We start from the raw sequence: 25,919 nt of genomic DNA on the forward strand, positions 1-25,919 counted from the left end.
AAATTCGTTACATTTATGGCATATTCGACAACTTCATTATTGATTTTGTAATTTTTGTTTTGCAATAAAGTAAAAAATTTGTAAATTACGTACATGTAATTCATAAATTCTAAATGTACAAAATGCTTGAATCAGTCGAAATATTAAAATCTTAAAATGAAAGAAGAACTATGTGATTTTAAATAAAATTCTGTAATAAACATTTTGAATGAAGTAGAGAATAAAAACTATGATAGTTGTAAATTTTGTCAAGCAAATAAAACAATTACAATATATAAAGAATTAAACAACAGAAATGATCTATTACAAATAAAAAATGTTCTATTAAATGTATGACCCCGTTTACAAATAATGAATTACAAAAGAAAAGAAAATGATCTATTACAAATAAAGAATTACAAAAAGATCTATTACAATATGTAAGTATTACATAGTCTTCATCGACCAAGTCGCGCCGGACATGTTCGCCTGTCATGACCTGTCTGCTGGCACTCACTGCAACGAGCGGTCAAACGCCTATCTGATATGTCCATCTCATTCGGAATACGAGACATAGATGCACGACCCCGTTTCACTTGTCGCAGACGCAGTACATTAGGCATTAAAGTCCACTGCGGATCAGCCCAATAATCTTGATGCGGTATTGGATTGAATTTAGTTTCCCAAACCCTCATGTATACAGGAAGCCTATATACTAGATCAACGTACTCGAATGGATTGTCACCGCATTCAGACATTACAGCGAGCATATGAGAACATGGATAGTGTCGTATCTCATATTTCCCACAACTGCACGTGGGTTGATTCATCCGCACAATTTGTGTATTGCGACCTCGTCCATGGCGAAAAGATGTTTGCACCTCAAACACGCGGCGTGGCCTATAAAAAAATTGTAATAGAAACTAATGAAGTTCATGTTTTTAGGTGTAGTTAAATTGACAACATAATAACAATAATTTAATTTATATTACAAACTAACCTGTCATATGATATCAACTTGAAAGTATTTGCCCTTGCGATGCCATCCTCAATAGTTTTTTGCATCTGTCTAGGGTATTGGAACTCATTTCGTACATCTAGTTCAGCTTGGGCTCCCATCTCGTCAAAATATTTTACAAGCCGCCGAAATGTAAATTCAACCATAGCTGAGATAGGTAAGTTCCTTGCACCTTTCAAGACGCTATTGAAGCACTCTGCATCATTGCTAGTCAATACCCCCCAGCGATGTCCACCGTCATACGAAAGGGCCCACTCCTCATGATTCATCTTGTAAACCCAAGTGATGGCTTCTTGGTCAATAGCCTGTATTTGTTGTAAGTAACCATTACACTTTCGTTGTTGATGAGCACTTCCTGCTTTCCATAGAAGTTGTTTCAGCTCCTTATTTCTGAACGTAGTGTTAAAGTTACTACAAACATGTCGAAGGCAGTGCCGATGATATCTAACAAATTGGAGCGAGGGATTCAACCAATGCCGCCTCACAGCAGCTAAAATACTCTCAGCTCGATCGGATATCAAAGTCACTCCCTGTCGGTCCATGACAATATGTTCCTTGATATTTGAAATGAAGAACGACCAAGACTCCAAACTCTCCTTGTCGACAACAGCAAATGCAAGCGGTAGTACTTTGCCATTGGCGGTGACAATCGTTGCTACAAGCAACACACCAGTGTATTTCCCGTATAAGAATGTACCATCTATGGTTATAACAGGCCTACAATGTCTGAATCCATCGATGACGGGTTTGAAAGACCAAAAAACAAAGTGGAAGACGGGCATAATGGTTGTATTTCCGGTATATCTATGCTTCCATTGCACGATGGTGCCAGGATTAGATGTTTGTAATGCATACATGAATTTAGGCAACATCATATATGATTCATCCCAATCTCCGAATACCATTCTAATTGCCTTTGCCCTTGCATGCCATGCCTTCTTGTAATGTATAGTATAGTTCATGGACTTTTTTATGTCTTCGATGACATTCTTAATGGGCATATCAGGTTCGTTCTGCATACAACAATACCTATGAGTCAGATTATTTTGGTGTGAACACTTTAAAGACACAATTTTGGTGTGAACACTTTAAATAAACAATGTGTATATAAATGTAAACATTTATTTTGTATACTCACCGCAACTTGTCCCAAAAGATGAGAAGCAATGTAACTGGAGCTAATATTTGTGTGGTCCCTGTTCGTTCGTGGGTATAAACAATGGTGAGGACCCCTATACTGCTTTATTTCAAAAAGCCCATGTCTCTTACTAAGAGATGCATGCAACCACCATCTACAGTCGTGTTTGCAAGCACACACCCAAACGTCTCGCTTGGAGGTTACGACTTTGTACTCTCGATTATTTGTTGCATGGTACAATTTCACAGCATGTACGAGTTGCTTCTTATCAACGAAAACCATCCCTTTGTCCAACTCTGGATTTTCAGCATTCCAGATTCGGTTACGGGGAACGACATCGCGGTTACTAATGTCAAAATCACCACCCATGTGAATGTTTTCAAAGAAAGGGATTTCAGGTCTAGGTGGAATGGGGGCATTCTGAATATCAACGGGAGCGTCGACATCATCTTCTTCATCATCATCATCATCATCTGATCCGCCCAATAAATTTTCTTCATCACACATTTCATTCTCATCATTGTCTAGGGCGACATCAGGACCGTACATGTCACTGTCAGCAAACTGCACAAAATTAACCGTTTCAGCCATATTACCAGCAACTTCAACTGGAGTCGTATGATGGCTATAGGTGGGCACATCTTGGGTGTTATTGTGAAATTCAGTCTCGTATCCACCATGTGAACTTGATTCTCCACCATGGCCATGAAATGTCTGTTGTGTGTAGCCAGCTGCATAACATTCATTTGATTCATACATAGGAGACTGAAATGCTGTCGTGTCAACCCCATGTGTCAGCAATGTAGTGAACGGATGCGAATCCATCTGTGTTATATTCGGAAGATTCTGTACAACCTCTTTCTGAATGTACACTTCCAAACAATTTGGTGGTTCGAAATTTCCACCGATACTTAAAACGGTGTTCAACGCCTCATCGTCATTTATCGGTAATATTTTGTATTTGCTGGTTGCTTGCCACTGGCGATAAGGATATCTACATTTGAAGATCAATCGGACTGTTTCCCTGTAACTTGCGACCTTGGACATAAACATCTCCTCCAAATTGCCAAGTGTGGTGCCAAGTTGCACCATATATATCCCTTTCGGCTCAGCATCATATGACACACCTTCATCGGGATCCCGAATTATGTTTCCCCCCCAGTAAAAGATAATTGGAACAGTTGCCATATACTTGCTTCAATGAAACAATAAATATTAAAATATCAACAATATACATATATCGAATTGTACTTGTAAAATAAACATTAAAATTTGCAGAAGCCACAAATAAAAGCAATCCTCTAATTTTTTATCAATTTATATTTTCCAGGGTTGAAGGAACTGTAGAGGTGAAACATTAATTCAATTTGTATTTTGTCAACTATATATTTGTGTCTCAACTTGATTATTACTGTTTATTTTCTCATTTTTTTCACTTATTTTTATTCGTATAACAGAACAGCTGAGATTTCATCTATACGTGGAGTTATAGATTGTGTCTCATTTACTTCCTATGTGAAGACTCTTATCTTTTCAACGTGAATGTTCTTTGTCGTCATTGCTCTATTGTCTTAATCTAAAAAACACATAACAAGAAGTATACTTGTTGTCTTAATTCTTTCGAATTAGTGGCGAAAAATAAAATAGGTTGAGAGATATTTAGTAGAGGGTGACGCGATTGATTTGGACAATATAAAATACAGGGTGCAAACATTGAGAGAGATTTTTTTAACCTGGTGATGTAATTGTTCAGATTTATGGAAAATATAAGTTAATTTGATTTGCTCCAACTTGTGCCATTACGGACCTTAATGACAAAGTTATTCCTATGTGAACTAGTAACCCTCGTCCATTTTGTAGAGGGCATAGAGGCTTTCTTATAAAATTAAAACAACAAACTGATTTTGGATCATTTTGGATTGTTCTGAAAAGTAAGAAAAAAATTAAATTTATTTACTCCTTTTTTTTCTTACACATACAAAAACAAAAAAATAATTACAGAGATAATTTATAATGGCCAAAAATTAGAGATAATTAAATTGAAGTTGGTGGTTAAATGTATGGACTACATTTTGGATAGTTATCCATGTGAATCTATCGGGCCATCCGTACCAATTATTTGGTATTACAAAACACATGCTTACCCATCAAAGTGCCAATTTTTTTTTTCCCTTCTTACGTACGAAATTGCTATGGACTATTAATTAAAATAATTTATTACTCTTTTCATGCATATATGTCTGCACACCTCTATGGACAGAATAATTATGATATTTGCTTTCACCAACCCCTAATTTTGTAAATCTATTTAAGTGGCCTTCGGTAATCTTTGGATTACTGGCCGGTCATACCTATAGTAGCAGGTTTGGGTCGTGATAGAGTGGTATCAGAGCACGAGTTATACCGTACACATGAGTCCATATAAGCTACAAGATGTCCTAGAAAGAATTAGGGGCATTACATCAGCATGTGTTAGTGTATGTGAAATTATACGACATGTCTGAAACAATTAGACATGAAATGAAATTGAGCATTGTCAAAACTATAAACGAGCTATTTGCCTATGTTTATTAATGCTCTATTTACCTATAGCAAATGGAGAGAACAAGAAGTGATGATGTGATTGAATCCTTTGATGCTAGAAACTGAAAAATTATTTGAAGTGTTTCCATGTTGGATCATTTTGGATCGTTCTGAAAAGTAAGAAAACCTGATTTTGGATCATTTTGGATCGTTCTGAAAAGTAAGAAAAAAATTAAATTTATTTACTCCTTTTTTTTCTTACACATACAAAAACAAAAAAATAATTACAGTGATAATTTATAATGGCAAAAAATTAGAGATAATTAAATTGAAGTTGGTGGTTAAATGTATGGACTACATTTTGGATAGTTATCCATGTGAATCTATCGGGCCATCCGTACCAATTATTTGGTATTACAAAACACATGCTTACCCATCAAAGTGCCAATTTTTTTTTTCCCCTTCTTACGTACGAAATTGCTATGGACTATTAATTAAAATAATTTATTACTCTTTTCATGCATATATTGTAACTACTCTAAATTTATTACTCTTTTCATGCATATATTATACAAACATGAATAAACATTATTAAAACATAATGTTTAGATTTTCCTTTTCAATGGTAGTGGACAATCACAAAACGAAAAAGGCGATAAGTCAGTTCGTTCAATACCCATTTCAAAAACTTTTTCAAATTTTCTTCAGTTTTCTCAGAAAATTTTAATTTGTACTAGAATACTATTATATGTATTACAAATTCAGCTCATTAAATATTTTAATCATATTTTGGCTGCCTGACCCCAAATATAGTGAAATAAACCAAACGAAATTAAACCAATTTTTTTTTTTAAAAATCAAATAGAGTCAAATTTAAATATTTTGAGAAACCAATAAAAATATTTCTTTTCAATAAAATAGAGTCAAAATTAAATATTTTGATAAACCAATAAAAATATTTCTTTTTAATAAAATAGAGTCAAAATTAAATATTTTGAGAAACCAATAAAAATATTTCTTTTTAATCAAATAGAGTCAAAATTAAATATTTCAGAGAACATGATCTTTTATTTGAGAGAACATGATCTTTTCATGGAGAGAAAATTAAATATTTTTTTAATACATGATACATTCAAAATTAAATATTTTTTTGTTTAATAATTATATTTTGTAGAAATTAGACATTAACAATTTCTGAACCATAATTTGATTCAACAAATGTAGACATTTTGATTCACAAGCATAATTTCAAAATTCCAATTTCTGATTTCAAATTTCAAAATATAGACATTTCATAATTCCAATTCAACAATTCTCAATTACATGAATTTCGTAATATGACATTAACAATTACGAATTATATGAATTACAATTTTTACTATTTTTATTCTTAATTAAACAAAATTACTTTTAAAACCATAATTTGAAACCTTAATTTCCTTTTAATTCCTGTTAACAAGCAAAAAAAAAAAAAAACTCACAAGCATCATTTCAAAATTCCATTTTCTGATTTCAAATTTCAAATTTCAAAATATACACATTTCATAATTTCAAATCAACAATTCTCAAATACATGAATTTCATAATATGACATTAACAATTATCAATTATATGAATTTCGGATTTTTTAATCGCAATTCTTAATTAAAAAAAATTACTTTTAAAACCCTAATTTCCTTTTAATTCATCTTCACAAGCAAAAAAAAAACAATTTCCAATTCAACAAATGTACGTTGGTTTATTCAATATTCAAAATATAGACATTTTGATTCACAAGCATAATTTCAAAATTCTAATTCCTGATTTCAAATTTAAAAATATAAACATTTCGTCATTTCAATTCTCAATTATATGAATTTCATAATATGACATTAACAATTATCAATTATATGAATTGATGATTTACGAATTTCATCATTCCAAATTTCAATTCTCAATTCTCAATTATATGAATTTCATAATATGACATTAACAATTATCAATTATATGAATTGATGATTTACGAATTTCATCATTCCAAATTTCAATTCTCAATTCTCATATTTATGATTTATTTAAAAAATTCAAAAAATTAAAAAAATTCCAAACCCGATTTATGATTCAAAAGCATAAAAATTCAAAAGCATTACAACCCTTAATAATGTGAACCCTAAAATGACATCCTAATTTGAACAATCCTAATAATGTGAACAATCTGATATCAAACCCTAATTTCATCACCACAACCACACTGACAAAGCATAAACATTCATAACCATATTCAATTTCATAACCACAATGATAAAAACCCTAACATTGACAGAAAAATACATTTAATAATTCCAAAAAATTCAAAAACTAACCCTGATTCCAAAAAATTCAAATACATTTAAAAACCCTAACATTGACAGAAAAACCCTAACCCTGATTTCAAAAAATTCCAAACCCTAATTTCATAACCACAATGATAAAAACCCTAACACATTTAATAATTCACATGTAAAACCCTAACATTGACAGAAAAATACAACACATTTACAAACACAAAAACTAAATACATAAAATTAGGGTTAATGTCATACCACGGAGAGAAAAAGAGAGCAGAGACAGAGAGTGAGAGCAGAGAGCGAGAGCGAGCTGAGATGGAGGAGGGTGAGAGATGGAGAGGCTGATAGATGGAGAGGCTGAGAGATGGAGAGTGAGCTGAGAACGAGATGCCGAAAAACCTAAGTCTGAAAAACGTATTCTGAAAAACGTATGCAAATGAGGGGGGGCTTCGTATATATGAGGACTGAAATCGCTATTAGAAATAGCGTTTTCATTTAACTGAAATCGCTATTAGAAATAGCGTTTTTTCTGGAAAATTTTTTTTGTTAAAATCGCTATTAGCAATACCGTTTTTTTGGCAACAAAATTTTGTGTAAAAAGCGCTGTTTAGAACAGCGTTTTTATTGGCAAAAAAACTAACGCTATAAGCGCTATTCGTAACAGCGACTTCTTAATCAAAGTCGCTATTTGTAATAGCGATTTTCCTGTTCATCTACTTTTGCGCTCCTAACAGTAAAAACGCGAATAGTAATGGCGATTTAGCTTAGTTTTGGAATTCCGTCAGAAGTTGGCCTAGTTTTGAAAATACAATGTAAAAAAGGCTTATATTGGGAAAAGCCTCCCAAACAACCCCTAAATAAGGTAAGAAAAAGTTAGGACATTTTTTTTTAAGCAAAAATTTGACAGCTTAGGCCTCAAAGCTTGACACTTTCTCTCACTACAATTCGAAAAAAGCATTTCCCCGCCTTGTTCGAAGCCCCCAAAAATATTTCTTCCCCTTCTCATCAGTTACACATGCATGTCTAGAGAGAGAGAGAGAGAGAGAGAGAGAGAGGACATGACTGTAATTTTCAGACATCCAGAAGACAACACTTCCTCCGTCAACGACCCTCTCTTGCCATGGCTCCGGTACCCAACCCTCTCTCTCTCTCTCTCTCTCTCTCTCTCTCTCGCTCTCTCATTCAAGATCAATTGTCTTTTTTCGTGTTAATCCAGGTCAATTAAGAAATCAATCGATGGTCTGAGTTCAGCAGATTGTAATGGCACAGATCTCGATGAGCTCATCTCCAACTGCATCAAGATCTTCAAGAACGACGCTCGGTACCAGAACGACGTCAGATTTCTCAAGATATGGTTTCTATACGTAATGCCTTTTTTCCTCTCTACATCGAGTGATTCGCGGGGTCGTTATACTAAATTTGAATTTTTGATGAGTTTTGTTGCTTTTATAGATGGATTCAAGTCCAGATTTTGAGAGCATTTTCAGAGTTATGGAGCAGAACAAGATATGTAGGTCTAATTCTTTGCTCTACGAGTCGTATGCGTTGTTTTTGGAAGCAAAGGGGAAGTTTGCTGATGCATTTATGGCTTATCAATTGGGCATTTCAAGGTTCTTCATCTCTCTCTCTCTCTCTCTCTCCCTAAATTTATGTATACATCTTTTCTGATATTATTTTGGTGCTAGGAATGCTGAGCCATTGGAGAGATTGAAGAAGGCACAGGCTTTATTTCGTGATCGAATGTCTGAAATAGTGAATGCTGGTTCTCATGAGAAGGTATTCTTGATTAGTTTTCACACATAATAGCTTCAGAATAGTAATCCGTTCATTATTCTGCTTCAGTTTGTTTGGCTAACATATTTGGAATTTCTATTAATTGAATTCTTAATCGGTAGGTGAAATAGTTGTTTGTGTCATCATGTAATACTGTTCATATGTTATCATTTTTGCTAGAAATTAGTTGTTAGAATCTTATGAGTAACAATTTCAATTCAATTTCACCCATATTTGATTCGAATCTATTGGTTGTGTAACACCCCAAAATTATAGATACCCAACTACATACTATATCCCTCATCAGACATGCAGAACCTTAAATCTCAATCATTATGATACAAGAAACATCTCCAAAACTATATTTCATTCAAAAACGTCATTTGAGTCATACAAAATAGCATCACATGCAATTATGTATTCATTGATTCTAGAACATGAATCTACAGCATGTGATCTCTAAGAAACAATATTTAAACAAATACATGTTTATACTTTAAGGGCTACAAGTTCCCAAGACATTGCTTGGTTACAACAAAAGGGGTCAAAAGCCCAATACAACAAAGCCCGATGCTGTACAACAGAAAAGAAAACCAAAACGAGCCTTAAGCTCCATGCTCCTCCCAAACTATCCACTTGGTAGAGGCACGCTGTCAATACCTGAAAATTGTTTGCACGTAGGATGAACATAAAGCCCAAGAGAGATAACTCCATGAAATGTATGATAATTAACATCATATGGTGAGATGCATATGAAATGCTATGCTAAAAAACTGGCCTTGTTTGGTTTGTGTTTCTCAAAAAATTTTGGAAAAAATTTTCTACAAATAAGTTTTCAAAAGTAATTAAACCAAACAAATTTTCCCAAATTTTTTTTCCAAAACTTGTTTGGTTTACAAATTTTTCAAACAAATCTCTCTCTCATACACATCAAATCAATCACTTTTTCCAAAACTCTCTCTCAAAATAATTTTTCAAAACATCTTTTGAAAAAAAACCAAACCAAACAAATTTTCGTACTTTTTTATCTCAAAACATGTTTCTCAAATACAAACCAAACAAGGCCGGTATGTTTGGTTTGAGTTTGGGAGATGAGTTTTAGAGATAAAAAGTACGAAAAGTTGTTTGGTTTGGTTTTTTCAAAAGATGTTTTGGAAAATTATTTTGAGAGAGTTTTGGAAAAAGTGATTGATTTGATGTGTATGAGAGAGAGATTTGTTTGGAAAACTTGTAAACCAAATAAGTTTTGGGAAATTTTTTTGAGAAAATTTGTTTGGTTTGATTACTTTTGAAAACTTATTTATAGAGAATTTTTCCCAAAATTTTTTGGGAAATACAAACCAAGCAAGGCCATGAGTTTTCCTTTTTGAAACAATGCCATGCAAGAATTCCAAAACCACATTTCGAACACTTCTCTAGAATAGAAAACAGGATAGTAAACACAATGTTGTAAATCCACAGGGCTAGTGTTTGCAAGTAGGCTCTCAAAGCACTACCAAATACTACTTTACCGCCTCCTAATCGGAAGGAATTGGTGCCTGACCGCATAGGTAAACCACACCCCCTGCACGGATTCACAATTTTATTTACCCTTTCCTCAAAAGAAATCATTTCTATGATACAATAAAAGAAGTTCACAAATCCATGATATGAGCAATGAGATGCATGATTTGTAAATAGATCCATTGCCTAAATCACATGCAATTTCTGTCACACAACAATTCTATCCTTCACCGATAGCCAAAACAATTATCTCTAATTCCAAAATTAAAGCATAACAACGATGATATAATCCAATAAGATGTCAAAATCCGAAATCTCCATGATTTCCAAAATCTCAATAGTCAATATTCGACACTCCTCAAGAGTCTCATGAATCTCAATATTTCAAAAAGAGTAATCAATAATCATCATTTCCAAAGGTTTCATAAATATTTCCAATCCAAACCTCTTTTCAAAAACCTCAAGATCAAACTAGGTTTTTATAGAAAAATTGGGATTTCTCTCTCAAAGTTCCATTTTCTTCCAAAAATCAAGTCACAAGTTAACCAAAGGAACATTTATTTATCAACAAGCAAAACCCGAGAGAAGCCCCTTTTTATGCACTTATATATATATATATATCTCAAGCAAACCTTAGATTTCTCCAATCTTTGTTTATCAAAATAACTTATAACAAAGCTAAAGAGCATACCCCTACACCTCAAAGCAAGAAGGATGAAGCAAGAAAACCCCAAAAGTCGATGGTGGTGAAACGATGATTTACTAACGAAGTCCTTGACAAGCTGTACACTTAATCTCAAAGGAGAAAGGTGAGAAGATGCCTCTAAGTGAATAGATCTGATTTGGAGAAAGAAAAGTGGGTTTCAAAGAAGAATAAAAGAATGAATTGGTTTAATCTCAATTGAGGTCAGCCCATGAATATATATATATGTACAATATTAGGAAACTGTACAAGATAGGAAATAACATTGAAAATGAATTAAAATCAAGGCCTAAACAATGACTATAACAAAAAAGGGTCCTATTCTAGAATATTCTGTGTATTATATTTCAACACTCCCCCTCAAACTGGCTTGAAGATATTTGATAAACGTAGCATGGCAATGGATGATTGAAGCAAAGATGGTCCCACGGACTTGGTAAACATGATTGCTAATTGCTGTGAAGAAGAGACAAAGGAAGGACTCACAAGACCAGTCCAAACCTTTTCTCTAATAAAATGTATGTCAACCTCAATATGTTTGGTATGCTCATGAGGCACAGAATCAGAGGATAACATAGTGGGTGTTTGGGAAGTTGTTATTTTAGTAGGTTTTTTTAGTTTTTGATTATTTTAGGAGGTTAAAATTTTTGTTTGGGAAGATAGTTGGATTTTTTTGTAGTTGGATGTGATGTTTGTGAGAGAAAAAGTGAAATGATTATGGATTTGATGCGACATTTTGTCTGGATTTGTTTTTTTTTTTTGGTTTTTTAACTAATTTTGTCTTTTAGTGTTTTTTTAGCAAAAAAAAAAAAAAAAAAAAAAAACTTCCCAAGCACCTCCATAATGGCAGACTTGTTATTACAAAATAAAGAGGAAGGAGCAGTCTTAGTAAAACCTAACTCTATTAAAATAGAGTGAAGCCAAAGAAGCGCACATGTTCCTTGGGCCATAACTCGATACTCAGCTTCTGCAGACGACCTAGACACAACTGCTTGCTTCTTACTTTTCCATGATATAAGATGATCACCATAGAAAGTACAGAAGCCAGATGTGGAACGTTGATCAGTTCTAGATCCCTGCATTGAAATAAGAGAGTCCAGATTGAGACCAGCTGTGAAAAATAGTCCCAAGCCATGAGAAGTCTTCAAATACTTCAAAATATGACGAACTGTGTCAAGATGCTCTGTACGAGGTGCATGCTTAAATTGACTCATAGCACTAACCGCAAATGTCAAGTCAAGTCTAGTGTTGGTCAAATAAATGAGACGACTTATAAGACGTTGACACATGCCAGGGTCATCCAACAACTCACCAGACTTTGATGTGAGCTTGACATTAGGATCCATAGGAGTAGAAACATATTTACACCCTAACATACCAGTATCCTTAAGCAAGTCAAGAGTAAACTTTCTTTGAGACAAAGAAATTCCTTGTTTTGAGTGTGCAACCTCAATCCCCAAAAAATACTTGAGACTTCCTAGGTCCTTGATATCAAAAGTCTGACCCAAGTTCTTTACTTGACCAATGTCGGCAAAGTCATCACCTATGAGAATAATGTCATCTATATAAACCAACAAGATGATACACTGTCTGGCAGAATTACGCTTGATGAAACAAGTATGATCTAAATGGCACTGAACAAAACCCATGGAGATGATAACAGAATTGAAGCAACCAAACCATGCTCGTGGAGACTCTTTCAAACCATATAGTAATTTGCGTAATCGACACACTTTTCTCGAATACTCCCCTTCAGCCCAAAAACTGGGTGGAGGATCCATATAAATCGTCTCAAGTAGATCCCCATGAAGGAACGCATTCTTGACGTCAAGCTGATAAAGAGGCCAAAAATGTGATGCTGCAAGAGAGATGAGGAGACGCACAAAAGTCAGCTTGGCAACAGGGCAAAGGTGGTGGCAAAACCCTTGCCAAGAATCTATGTGAAACCTTTGGCCACCAAGCGGGCCTTGTAACGGTCAACTGAGCCATCTGCAAGATACTTGATAGTGAATACCCACTTGCAACCAACAGTGCTTTTCACAGGAGGAAAAGTATAAGATCCCAAGTATGGTTCTGTTCTAAAGTTGCCATCTCAGTCTGCATAACCACTATCTATTTGGAATTTTGAAGGGCCTCTGACACAGAACGAGGAATAGACTCCAAGTCAAGTTTGCCAAGGAAAGATAAGAGCTCTGTTATCAGAATCTTACAATTCGCGATTCGATTCGCGATTCGATTCGCAATTTTTGAAAATCGATACGAATCTAAGAGTGAATCTATTTTGGAAGTAAATCTCTAGTGAATTGCACGATTCACAATCGATTCACGATTCGATTCACTTTTTACGATCCATGCAATTTTTAAAATAATTGTGTCCGACATATTTTTGACTCTATTTTTCCTCCATCTTTTTAGTAAAAATGACATAATACAACTTCTAATAGCGTTTAATACTAAAATAATCAACATATATACATGATTTGTTGTTATTTTAGTAATCATGAAGTTTTTAATAAGATCCAATTAGATTTACTCAGACCCAACATATTTTTAACTTTTCTTCTCATTTTTTTTCCCTTTAAAAAATCGTAATACATCTTCTAAAGATGTTTAAGATTAAAATTACACTATGAATTATCTATTGCTATTTTATTAAATTAAATATTACATGTATAACGTCAGTTATATTTTTTAAAATATTTGAGGTTTTAAAAAAAAAGATTCTAAATGATTATTTCTTATTATTTGTTCACTGTTACTTAGAAAAGTATGTATGCTTATTGTCCAAATATCAATATCGTTGTTAATTATTGTTACTTTAGAAATTGATAGTTTGTCTATTTGGTTATGATTTTTATTAAGAATGGTTGATAAGAAATATCTAAAAAAAAAAAAAAAGATAAGATGGTGATCTTCCATAAGAACGTTTGTTAACTTCTTACTTATTAAATTACGTAATTATCATTCAAAATAATATTTTTATTTATTTAAGTCTAAATATTTTATATTCATAAGATATATTTAACATCTAAATGTGTAAATATATGTTTTTAAATAATTTAGAAGAAGTGACTGAATCTTTATGATTCACGATTCGATTCGATTCACGATTCAGTACAAGACCATTTCGATTTACGATACGAATCTCGATTTGACAACTATGAATAAGAGTCGAAAACTCTGTCATAGGAAAGATACTGGGAAATGGGATGATTAACACTACTCAAACGAGCCGGAGGGTGTCGAGCCCGAGGTAGGTTATGACAAGGAGGTGGAGGAGGTAGAGACGAGTTATCTAACCCAGAGATTGAAGAGGCGGTAGGGGATAGCTGAGAGCGTGGGCGACGAGAGTCTACCTACAGTGGGGGAGGGGAAGGTTGAGGAGAAAGAAGGGAAACAACCTCAGCCTCAATCTTAACCTCTTCCAAAATTAGCACCGGACAAACACTAGAAGAAACGGGTATAGGAGCGTGCAAAGGAGGGTTAGTACCAAAGTATGGAACATCTTCACAAAATGTAACATTCAAAGTATGATGAAAATGATGAGACATGGGATCATAGCATCTATATCCCTTGGACATGGAAGAGTACCCTAAGAAAATACACCGAATGGACGTATCATCTAATTTAGTGCGAGTGGGACTCCGATTTTGAACAAAACAGGTATACCCAAAGGCACGAGGTAATGTAGGAAACATAATTGTAGTAGGCATAAGAATATAGAACGGAGTAAGACCATGCAATACATGATTGGGTGTCCTATTAATGAGGTAAACAACAATGAGGATAGCCTTATGCCAATAAGATTTGGGAACATGCATTCCTTGAAGGAAACAATGGACAATAGACATAATGTGATGGTTTTTGTGTTCAGCAACACCATTTTGTTTAGGGGTCCGAGGACAAGTAAGTTGTTGAAGAATACCAGTTTGATTAAGATGGGAACGAAATTCATTAGAAATATATTCCCAACCATTATTAGAACGGATATTCCTAACAATTGTCTGAAATTGAGTTTAATCATTTGTAAAAGTTGAACAAAAATTGTGAATACTTCGGCCTTACGACGAAGAAGATAGACCCAAGTGCACCGAGTGTAATCATCAATAAAGGTTACATAATATCTATAACCAGAAAATGCAGTAACCGGGGAAGGACCCCACACATCAGAATGTATAAAGTCAAAGGCAGTAGGAGCACGAGTCATGTGAGGGATGTGGCTAGTACGAGCATATTTAGACAACTCTCAAACCACACAATGAAATTTAAAATCCTTGCAAGCTTTATTAGAAGGGGGAAAAAGCTGACATAAATACTGAAAATTAACATGACCTATACAAACATGCCAAAGTTCTAAAGTTTGAATATTAAAAACACAAGACCAAGAAGCAGGCAAAACAGAGACCTGGAAACTAGCTAAAGAAGAAGTAGAAGGCTCGTCCGGTGGGTCCCCAAACTAGTAAAGCCCATCACGCTCATAGCCCTTGCTAAAAATCCTCTACGAACTCAGGTCCTATAAAAGACAAGAGGAGAGTAAGAAGATGACAACACAATTAAACTGTTTGGCAAGACACTAACATATAAGAGATTATATGCAAAATTGAGGACAGGTAAAACATATGATAAAATAAGGGTAGGAGATAAAGACACAACACCCTTATGATGAACATAAGCTGAAGAACCATTAGCGAAGCAAACATATTGGGCTATGGTAGTAGGGACAGGAGAAGAAAGAAAGGAAAACTCACTTGTCACATGATCATTAGCCCTAGAATCCAGAACCCATGAGGGACTAGCACACCGAACATGGAAAGCAGTAGATGTATCTGTAGGAAGGGTGGCAGCAATGGAAGGTGATGGGCCATGAGAACTAGCAAGGGATCCAAGCTGAGCCTGAAGCTGACCAATTTGAGTCTATAACTCCTACAAGTTAGAGATAGCAGAAGGTGCAGGGGCAGAAGCAGCTTCCACTAAAGCAGTTGTGCAAGGGGTATCAGGACCACGAGGACGACTAGAACGTTGTGTCAACTTAGGATGAAGTTTGAAGGGACGAGCCTTGACATGCCTAGAAGCACTACAATGATGGCAAGTAGTGGAACCCGAAGAACCTTGAGAACCAGATTTGGCAGCAAGGGCCATCTGATTAGATAAAACTAGAGAGACTGAAGGAGAGCTTGGTTGAACCAAATGCCGGCAACGCTCATCATTATCAATGGTAGCGAATGCCTCATAAAGGGACGGCATAGGAGAGGTGTTTAAAATCTGAGTTTGAAGAGATTCAAACTCAGAGTTTAAACCTATCAAAAATTGTTAAGTGTGATGGTGAGCAAGACGTTTGGACACAAGAGAAGCAGTAGCGACGGGTAAATCAATAAAGGGTTCATATTGAGCCAATTCTTCCCAACGAGCCTGAAGGTATCCAAAGAACTCGGACACAGAAAGGCCCAAGGTAGACTGGGAGGCACGAGCAATATCCTGATAAAGCTCAAAGATGCGAGCATCATTATAAGCATGGACATACATTTGGGACAAGGCATGTCAGATGCTAGGGACTGTGTCGCAATAAAAATATGTGATAGATGCGATCCTCCATAGAATTAAACATCCAACCCAAAATAGTGCAATTATCAATATCCCACTAGGTCCGTTTAGGGTCGGTCTCATCGGTTGGGTAGAAGAAGGCAAGAGCCAATGAGCTTTGTCCTTGCCCCCTAAATAGAGTTTAAGGGAATAGTTCCAAGTAGCAAAATTTTTCCCATTTAGCACCACACTCGTAATGTGATGAACAGGAGTGGTGAGAAAGAGAAAAATCAGAACTCATGGGAATCAGTTTAGTGGTCTTTGCAGTAGGAGCAGCAAGAGGTGTCTCATCAGTCATGATGATAGGTTTGAAAGACACACAAAGTCACAGCAACACAGTCCAAAAAACGAAAGCAAGACGTCGGAAAAAACTCAACGGCCTATCCAATTAAATGCGACCAAATAAAGCCAGTAGCCCACTCCACAAACAAGAGAAAAAAAAATGCTCAACACATTCACTTGGAGCACCCAAACAAGGAAAAAGGGTATGAAAAACGCTAGGGACATAATCAAACCAGTCTTATTCACATAAGAGACTGGTTGGCACTCATATAGCCCTCGGCAGGGGTTTCTAGGGACTGCCAAGGGTCAAGGGTTAAGGAAGAGGGGTTGTTGGCTGGTGGGTAGGGGCTGGGAAGGAGTTTCGGCTGGTGGACAGGGGTTGGGAAGGATTTTTGACTGGCTAGGAGAGGAGGAGAAAGGCTATTGGCTGGTGGATGGTGGCTGGAAAGGGGTTTCGGTGGTGGTTGGTTAAGAGAGAGAGGAAAAGAGGGTGGCTACGGTTTTTTAGGCTTTGATACCAAGAAGAATAAAATAATGAATTGGCTTAATCTCAATTGAGGTCTGCCCATGAATATATAGATCAATACGTACAATATTAGGAAACTATACAAGATAGGAAATAACATAGAAAAGGAAATAAAATCAAGGCCTAAACAATGGCCATAACAAAAAAGGGTCCTATTCTAGAATATTCTGTGTATTTTATTTCAACATAGAGAGAGAGAGAGAGAGAGAGAGAGAGAGAGAAGAGAAGAAAAGTGAGGAAAGAGAGCGTGGGTTAGGGCCTATTCATGGTCTAGGTAAAAAATAGAACATTAACTTAGAGCTAACCAAAAAGAATGAGTCAAAAGTCCCAAAAGTAGGGCCCTAACCCCCTGCTGAATTTTTGAAAAAAAAATACTATCAAGCGTCGACACCAAGCGAAAAGGTGTCGACACTGAGAAACAGTGTTGAAACAATAACACAACCAGTAGACAGGGTGTCGACACCCAGAAGCCCTGGTGTAGACACCAAAAACCAGTGGCAAAGCAAAAAAGAAGCAGCAAGACTGGCAATGTCGACACCAGAAGCCCTGGTGTTGACACTAAGAAGCAGTACCAAAGCAAAAGAAAAGAAGAAGAGCAGGTGTTGACCCTCACTAGGGCAGTGTAGAAAAGAAAGTTAGGGCTCCCAAGGTACTTTCTAACAAAACCAAGCGCGAAAGAATTATCTAAACAAGTCTAACTTGAATTTTACTCTGTCAAACAATGATACAACAACCCAAAGATCCAAATGACAAAAGAAAAGGAAATTAAATACACTTTCCAATGGCTTAAAAACACAGGCGTTATAGGTTGAATCTCACTAATGAATTTTCATGATTCTATTAGAATCATGGGTGACGCCACACTTATCTTAGAGGGTTGAACTGAATCCACTGATTTCTGAATAGTTTTAGAATATATGACATATTTAGGTGACATAAATGATTTATTGCTTAAGAATTCTCTGATTTTGTGTGCATCTTGCCAACCTTTTATTTTTTATTTTTGAAAATGGTATTGCTTACGACTCAATATGATTATGATCAATGACTTAGAAAATGCCAGGCTTCATGAAAAATGCTTTATGACAATTGTCATGAAAGAATCTCCATCCATGTATTACACATTGTAACTTATTGCATATGTAATCTAAGGGTAAAAAATCTTTCATGATCATCTTCGTGAAATATTTTTCATGATACCTAGCATTGCTCATGACTCATTCAATTTTTTAGATCCAATTATTCAAAGTGAGGCTTCATATGGTGTACACATTTTTGTGTGTGTGCAAATGCTAAAATTTATTATCCAAATCTAATAATTGTATTATTATTGTTGAAAATGATATTCACTCTCGATTTTTAGCATCTCACTCTTCATTTTTTTTGGTCTTTTAGTCTCTCATAATGGAGTGTGAGAAGTTCAAAGTGGAGCATGAGTATATTTTATCTTATTTCTTAATATAATTTCTAGAAACACAATAACAAAATCAATTGTTTTTTTGAATGACATCAATAACCAAATTTCTAGAGCTGTCACTGATTAGAATCATACTTGCATCTTACGATTCACAATGCGGAGATTATTTATGTGATTTGTTAGTCTTTTACATTCAACATCCATTATTATTATTATTATTATTATTAATTAATTAATTAATTTTTTTTGAGTTTTTCCTTCCGACGACTTTTAATGTCTTTAAGCTAAAGTACATTAGTACTTGCATATTTGACTTTTCTACACAATAGGAGATCTATAATACTCTCATTCAAGAGACTAGAAACTCAATTTTACTTTATCCACATAGCCCCCAAAAATTGCCTTTTTCACAAATCCCAATATGCAAAGAGATTTTTTTGATATCATTTGTTTTAAAAGTCTTTTCTTCGGCCTATCTATTTGCATTGATGCAAGCTTATACTATACATGGTCCATAAAAAAGGATATGTTCACTTCCGTTGAAGACGTGTAGGTAAAACTCTATAAGTTTGTTTCACTAAGTTGTTTGTACAATTTCCAATTATATTATTTTCTTTTAACCATGAACCACCACCTTTTGTTGCACTTAGACATGCCGTAGGTTTGCCTAATGCATATCATTATGATCTAAGTTTGGCTACAAAATAATTTTCTTTCTCCCATTTCCCCCATTTCCCCCATTTCCCCTATCTAGTGCCGTACCTTTGTCAAATCATAGGTCCTCAAATCTCAATACTTCAATTGATATACTTTTGGTTTACCTTCATGTTACTTTCAATTTGAACCATATTACTTCTTGGTTGTTCATTTCTTGGTATTTGTTTAATCTCATAACTTGTAATTATGTATATACTTCTCGTTCTGTTTGCTCCTGTCTTGCAGCAAGAAACATCATAACTTTAGCTACCAATACTGTATAGAAATGTTGTTCCGTGATTGCTTGTCATTTTGTTATCAGAAAGCATTCATTGATATGAAATGATGCTATTCGTTTTAAGGTAACATGGAAATGATGGGCCAATATGTTTCCTTGGTACCCTTGTATAGTTGTATTTATTTCAATTTTCAATTAGTATTGGTTTGTACTCTCTTGGGAGAGAGTCATTTTATTTTTATTTTTTCTCTGCACCTCATGCATTTGTTTGGTTATTGATTATTATTATTTTTTGTATCTATAATAGTAAGATGATTGATCCTTGTGCAATTGTTTACCATAGATGGGTGATGATGATTCTTTTCAGCATAGTGAAAGTTGTATCAATCCATGGTCGATCTCCGTTGTTAAAGATCTATTACAGAAGATGCATTCTCAAATTTTGAAATACCATGTGAGAGGACATTTTATTATTGTTGTTAGGGATTTAGGTTTAATATTGGCAACATGATTTTATGTTAATCATTGAATAGTTTATTATTATTTATTTATTTATTCTTACAAGAATTTGCAACACTTGTTTTAGGGATACCATCAAAGTACTAAAGCTTATCCTGGAAAAGTGGCCTTATCTTCTTTGCAAAAATCTGCCAGAAATAAGGTTATTGAGATAGGTATTTTTATTATGTTGATACTATGGTTTACTTTTCATTTTAAAGTTCCACCATTTGTTTGGATTTGATTATATTGTTGATTTCTATGTTTGCTATAATAAGCAATTAAATGAATGAATATAGTTAAACGTGTTCGAAGTTTGTATATGTTATGGAAATCAGATGATATGCCATGAATTCAGTACACTTGCTAATTCTTCATCTTTCTTTGCATCCATGCATTCTTTATGCTTTTTTATCTTTTGCTTTGCTTGGTTGGCAAAAACGTAAAAAAGAACGAGTAATACAATTTTACTAGTTGGTAAAAATGTGTAAAGAAAAAGTACTACAAATTTGAAATCTTGGAATTTCATTATTTGAGATCTCAAAGCCAAAACGTCCATTTAATGTAATTGACAAATTGTAATATGTCTTCTTGGCTAAGTTAATAATTTTACACAACTAACAAAAGTACTTCCTGGGAGGGGTAGATCTAGTGCAGACCTAACCTTCGGCATAATATGCACAAATTGGTTGTCTTTATGTTCAAACCCACAACCTCAAGGTTAATGTTACACTACTATGATTTAAAAAAAAAAAAAAATGGAAAGAAAAGAATTTTGTGAACTAATGCAATATTCGGATGTTTTTTCCATTCTAAACATTATTTTGATTCTAATTTTGATTTAATGGAGGATTGTATCGCTTAATGTCTCATGGAAATGATGGTGAATTTGTATAGTATTCATTATCAAGCTGTACATAACTTTACATATTTCAATTTATTTTATTTTTTAAATTTGTTTATTGTAGCAGCTTGTAGGAAAAATAAAAAGTTGTAAATGACTGGCAAGCGTCGACATAGGCTGCTAGCTTTGAATAAATAAGATGAAGTACAGGCCAATGGTGGCTACATTTTTTGGGACCATAAACTCCGTATAGATAGGTATGTCCGTGGATAGAGATAAAGATAGGGATCCATCTAGTCACGTCTTTCAGTATTGGGACTGAAGTCGAGTACTTTCGAGTTATTTTCCAAAGCCCCCCTTCGTACTTAAACATCTATTCTAATATATAAAGGGAAAGCTGCTGGTGGTGTTGACACTTTTTGTCTCATAGTTTGGATTTTCCAAAAATACCCTTATATTTGGAGCTTTTGTAAAAATTATGCAAAAAGGAGGACAAGCCTCGAATCAATGACCTTAGGTTTAATAATGAATGCTCTTACCACTTGATCAATACACAATATATGTACATTTTCCTTTGTCATTATTTTTATAATATTATTTGTTTTTGAGTTACACACGCATAGCATGTGCGGATTGCTAGTAACTATTATGAATAGCTTTAGCATCTCTTGGTAAAGGGAAGGTAGTATTATGCAAGATACTTAAATGAAATTTTGTACCACGATTAGAAATAGAGTTTGGAATCATTGTATTATTCTGAGAAGCACGGACACTTCTAAGAAGGTAATGTATTGTGTTCGACGCAACACTCATCGTACACTTCCCAATATATAGCACATTACAAGTTTATATAAAATAACTTGAAATCAAATGATATACATATATATGTATAAATTTATACCTATTCTCTTTAAAAATTATTATATTTGGCTTAAATATTTCTATATATGACATACAATAAATTTATAAAATTATATTTTTGCCTGTGTCCCTCACGTGTTGTGTCCTACGTATTTTGAAATTTTTTGTGTCAGCGTGTCGGTGTCATGTCATGTCACATGTCTGTGCTTCTTAGGTATTATTTATTATTTCCTACTATTGCTTTGTTGATTGCAATGAAATCTTGCATAATTGGATTTCGAATTAGTATCCTCTATTTTAATTTTCTTTCTTTCTTCTTCTCCTTTTGGATTAAAGTGGTGGTACTCCTCTAGCCGTTTCTTTGATCCACCCACTGCTTCTTCTTTAGTCTTTTGTTGATGAAGAACTCTTTGTTAGGCTCCTTCGTGTTCTTCTTTAAGGGGGAATACCAAGTTCATTATGGTCTGCCCTAAGTTACCGGAAAGGGGAGCGGAAGAGGGAGTGAGAGCTCAAAAGCATCCTTTGTTAAAATACCTCAGGGGTAGGAGTGCCTTTAGAGCGTTGGTATACATAAATTTTAATATACATATATTATTTTCGTGTAAAAGCCTTTCAGATTTTTATGTACAAATCCTGAAAAAAAGAAACTAGTTTTTTTAAAACAATGTATAAGCATGAAATAAATAAAAAAATTACCCTTGAACTTCTCTCCTCTCAGTCCTTCCTTTCTTACCTCTCCCTAGGGTTGTAAATGAACCGAGCTGTTTATAAACAGCTTGAACTCGACTTGTTAAAAACACGTTCAAACTTGTTCATTTATGTTAACAAATGAGCTCGAGCCTAGCTTTTCAACTTGTTTAGTAAACAAGCAGAGCCTGAACATAAACGAGCTCAGCTCATTTAAATAATTATTATATTATAAATGATTTAGTTCTGAATTATAAAAGGCGTGAACAATAAAATATTTTAATGCTTAGATAACATAGTGGTATGCCGTATGTCTTATTGTTTGGATGATGAGGGGCAACTGACCCATGCATTGTTTGAAACCACTTGCATAAACTTTTATAATGTATGCGATGGCTCATGGAGCCATAACCTGCCAATGTGGGAAACAAACTTGTTCATCAAAACAAAACTAGATTGAAAGCTGGTCACACCCCGAAGCACTGAATATACAATCTGATCATCTAAGCTGCCAACTAACAGTGTAGTGCTTGATGGGGATTGATCACTGAACACTACTGTTTAGATTTGTTCACAGCATTTGAAAGGTGATTAGCGAATGAAGTTAAAAGAAACTTCATGGAACAAGACTAGAAAATTGTCACTAAACCAAACCAAGCCTTAAGTCCCATCAGATGGGGTTGGCTACATGAATCCTTCTTCTCCATTCGACTCTATCAAAGACCATTTGATTAGTCAAATTAAGGAGATTCATATCTCTATTAAAATTGTCAAAATTAATTAATTAATTAATTTATTTAAATGTTTTATTTCTATGGTGTTCATGTCACACCCCGGATCCACAAGATCCGAACCCTTGATTGGGAAATAGAATAGACCCAGATAGTCAAGGAAATAGCTGAATTATAAGAAAATAGAGAGGGACATTTGATTATAAAGGGAGAAATAGTATATAGGAATAAGATGGAATCCACAATAGTCGCTCTCTGTTCCATTTCATACAATTTATGAACCTAAATCTACCACATGCATTCTATATTCAATTTCTACATCAGTCCTGAATATACAATATGTGATAAAAATAATTACAATTCAATGTAAGTAATATGCCCTATGGGCTTACATCAACAAAATATGGTTCAACCCTTACATATAATGGCACTCGGCTACCAAAGCAAACCAAACCAAGTCTTAAGTCCCATCAGATGGGGTCGGTTACATGAATTCTTCTTGTCCATTCGACTCTATCAACGGCCATTTAGTTAGTCAAAGCAAGGAGATTCATATTTGTATTTACTACACTCACCCACATCAATTTAGGTCTACTCCTTCCCCTAACACTTTCATTTATCGTCACTGTATCACATCTCTTTACTACTGCCTTTGTTGGCCTTTGTTGTATATGACCAAACTATCTCAATCTATTATCTCTCAACTTATCTTCTATCGGTACTACTCCTACTCATTCACGAATATACTTATGGTTGTGGTTCGTCATCAACACCTGAAAAAGATTAAACAAAGAGGGATGAACAAAAGTCCAATAGAGAATGCTTCTATTTTAACAAATATTAATCCACAATGCATATGATCATGATGTACATTATACATAACTAGATTTGAAACCGAGTTTCATTTCCAACAATCATTTTCTTTTTCACGAAGTTCATCCGAAAGACAAGTTTCCGATTTATAAAACACTTTCGATTGATTAAGATGAATTCCCAAGTTATGTATATATGTCAATTGCCTATCACAAGATCCACCTAATCTCCCACTTTACCAGTTACTAGCTAGAAGGAAATTTGTTGCCTACTCCGTGTGGGGTTTCTGGTCTTTCACTGTGGAGTCTCTGCACTACTTAACAATCTCATCATTTTTATGCACTACACTGAATTCATCGTTACCTATAAAATCCATTTTTGTTTCTTAAATCCGAATTTCTTTCCAACATTTAATCTGTTGTTCTCAAAACCATCTCATTTCCAATGTACAATCCCAATCCCAATTCTCATTTTCAAACCAACCAATTTCAAGGTTTTCAACATTTTGAAACAATTCCCACAATACCATAACTTGAGCTAAGTTTCCATGTCCATGCAAATTTCATGAGATTTTGACAAGAGCATATGCAACATAATCCATGGGGTACAAAACATGGAATGAGAATAAGAAATCTCCACAATTTTACAACATGATAGTGTTGTGATACAATTTCATCGATAGCTCAATTTATAACTAGAGTTCTGAAACATTTGAGGTTTTTCCAACAAAACCATGGCACATGTGACATTTTACCAAAATAGAGGCATTAGAGGAGAGTAAGGCAAAATTACAAACATAAATCTTGAATATCTAGTTATAAACATGATGTAAGAGTTGACATATACAAATTTGTATAAAGAATTACCACACATACACCATAAAACCCATATTAAAAGAGAGAGGAAAACCCTATCTCAAATGAAAGAAGAATTCACAAACCCTAGCTTGGGGATGAGTAAGAATCCAATTTCTAAACTGATGAGAAGAGAGATCTTGAGGAGTAGAGCAACTTTAACCCTTGGACTCTTGGCAAAATCTCACTCCAAAGGTCCCAAATGAATGGGGAGTAATGAGAGAGAGAAGAGAGAGATGAGAGCTCCAAGAGAGAGAGAGGCTCACATGTGATAAATGAAGGAAATAGAGGACTTGTACAAATATGAGTGATACTCAACTCAAAGTGATCTGTTTCATTAAGGAAAATTGCAACCAAAACACCACCGGGCATTTGCCTGATTGACCGACTGGTCATCTAGCCCCATGCCAAAAACTTCAACAATTCACAGACAGAAGGTTGCATCCATGGTTGATCCCTTACAAACTGGTTGACCGGACCTGCCCAGAAATGGTCAATGTGTTGCTCTTGCATTAGAATTTCCAACTCAGATCTATCCAAACAAGTCCCAATGCAATAACCACAACAATAACGGTCAGAAATGATAAAGTACAATGCGTACCAAATAATGTAATCAAGTTGGGTTTGAGATCTATGTTGCTACAACGCATTCCTAAAATTGACACACCATAAGAAATTTTGTGCCACTTTGTGGTGTTACGTCACTTTGTGATAAAAGGTATGAATGAGTGAATCTATGGCATGCACCCCTAAAGTGACAGTTACAAAACATTGTGGTTATGTTATGAACATTGTTGTTATGTTGTGAATGATGTGTAAATGTTTCGAACCATTTGTGGTGTGAAATAGTCTGAACCATTTTGGCAAGAAAAGTTACAACAGGTTATGGTGCTTGTTACTAAACGTTATGATTATGTTACGTACATTCTGGTAGTGTATATGGTATACG

At 34.6% G+C, this 25,919-nt stretch overlaps 2 protein-coding genes across 5 annotated transcripts in view; one reads left to right on the plus strand and one right to left on the minus strand.

Moving 5' to 3' along the window:
* Positions 1-296: 296 nt before the first annotated feature.
* Positions 297-2,137, minus strand: LOC145794718 (uncharacterized). The gene is made up of 2 exons (XM_082877103.1): positions 980-2,137; positions 297-879 (listed from the first exon to the last, which is right to left on the minus strand). Exons 1-2 carry the CDS (start codon positions 2,014-2,016, stop codon positions 438-440), a joined length of 1,479 nt encoding a protein of 492 aa, XP_082733229.1. The 5' UTR covers positions 2,017-2,137; the 3' UTR covers positions 297-437.
* A 5,691-nt stretch (positions 2,138-7,828) lies between these two features.
* LOC114268366 (protein kinase and Mad3-BUB1-I domain-containing protein) overlaps positions 7,829-25,919 on the plus strand; it is a 29,706-nt gene continuing 11,615 nt past the window's right edge. Inside the window, exons 1-6 of one of the 4 annotated variants that reach the window (XM_028209532.2) lie at positions 7,829-8,093; positions 8,181-8,328; positions 8,417-8,574; positions 8,650-8,740; positions 20,026-20,136; positions 20,269-20,356. In XM_028209532.2, coding sequence (XP_028065333.2) covers positions 7,984-8,093; positions 8,181-8,328; positions 8,417-8,574; positions 8,650-8,740; positions 20,026-20,136; positions 20,269-20,356 — 706 coding nt within the window. In that variant the 5' untranslated portion in view covers positions 7,829-7,983. The remainder of the gene's footprint in view (positions 8,094-8,180; positions 8,329-8,416; positions 8,575-8,649; positions 8,741-20,025; positions 20,137-20,268; positions 20,357-25,919) is intronic. The other 3 variants (XM_082878926.1, XM_082878929.1, XM_082878927.1) reach the window with 3 other exon arrangements.

This window comes from Camellia sinensis, chromosome 7, assembly GCF_055761805.1.
Source record: "Camellia sinensis isolate YWXY chromosome 7, ASM5576180v1, whole genome shotgun sequence".
Lineage (NCBI taxonomy): Eukaryota > Viridiplantae > Streptophyta > Magnoliopsida > Ericales > Theaceae > Camellia > Camellia sinensis.

Coding starts and splice junctions, on each gene's coding strand:
- LOC145794718 (XM_082877103.1), bottom strand. CDS start 2,016: ATGCAGAACGAACCTGATATGCCCATTAAGAATGTCATCGAAGACATA. Junction 880..979: donor AAGTTGATATCATATGACAG/GTTAGTTTGTAA, acceptor ATTTTTTTATAG/GCCACGCCGCGTGTTTGAGG.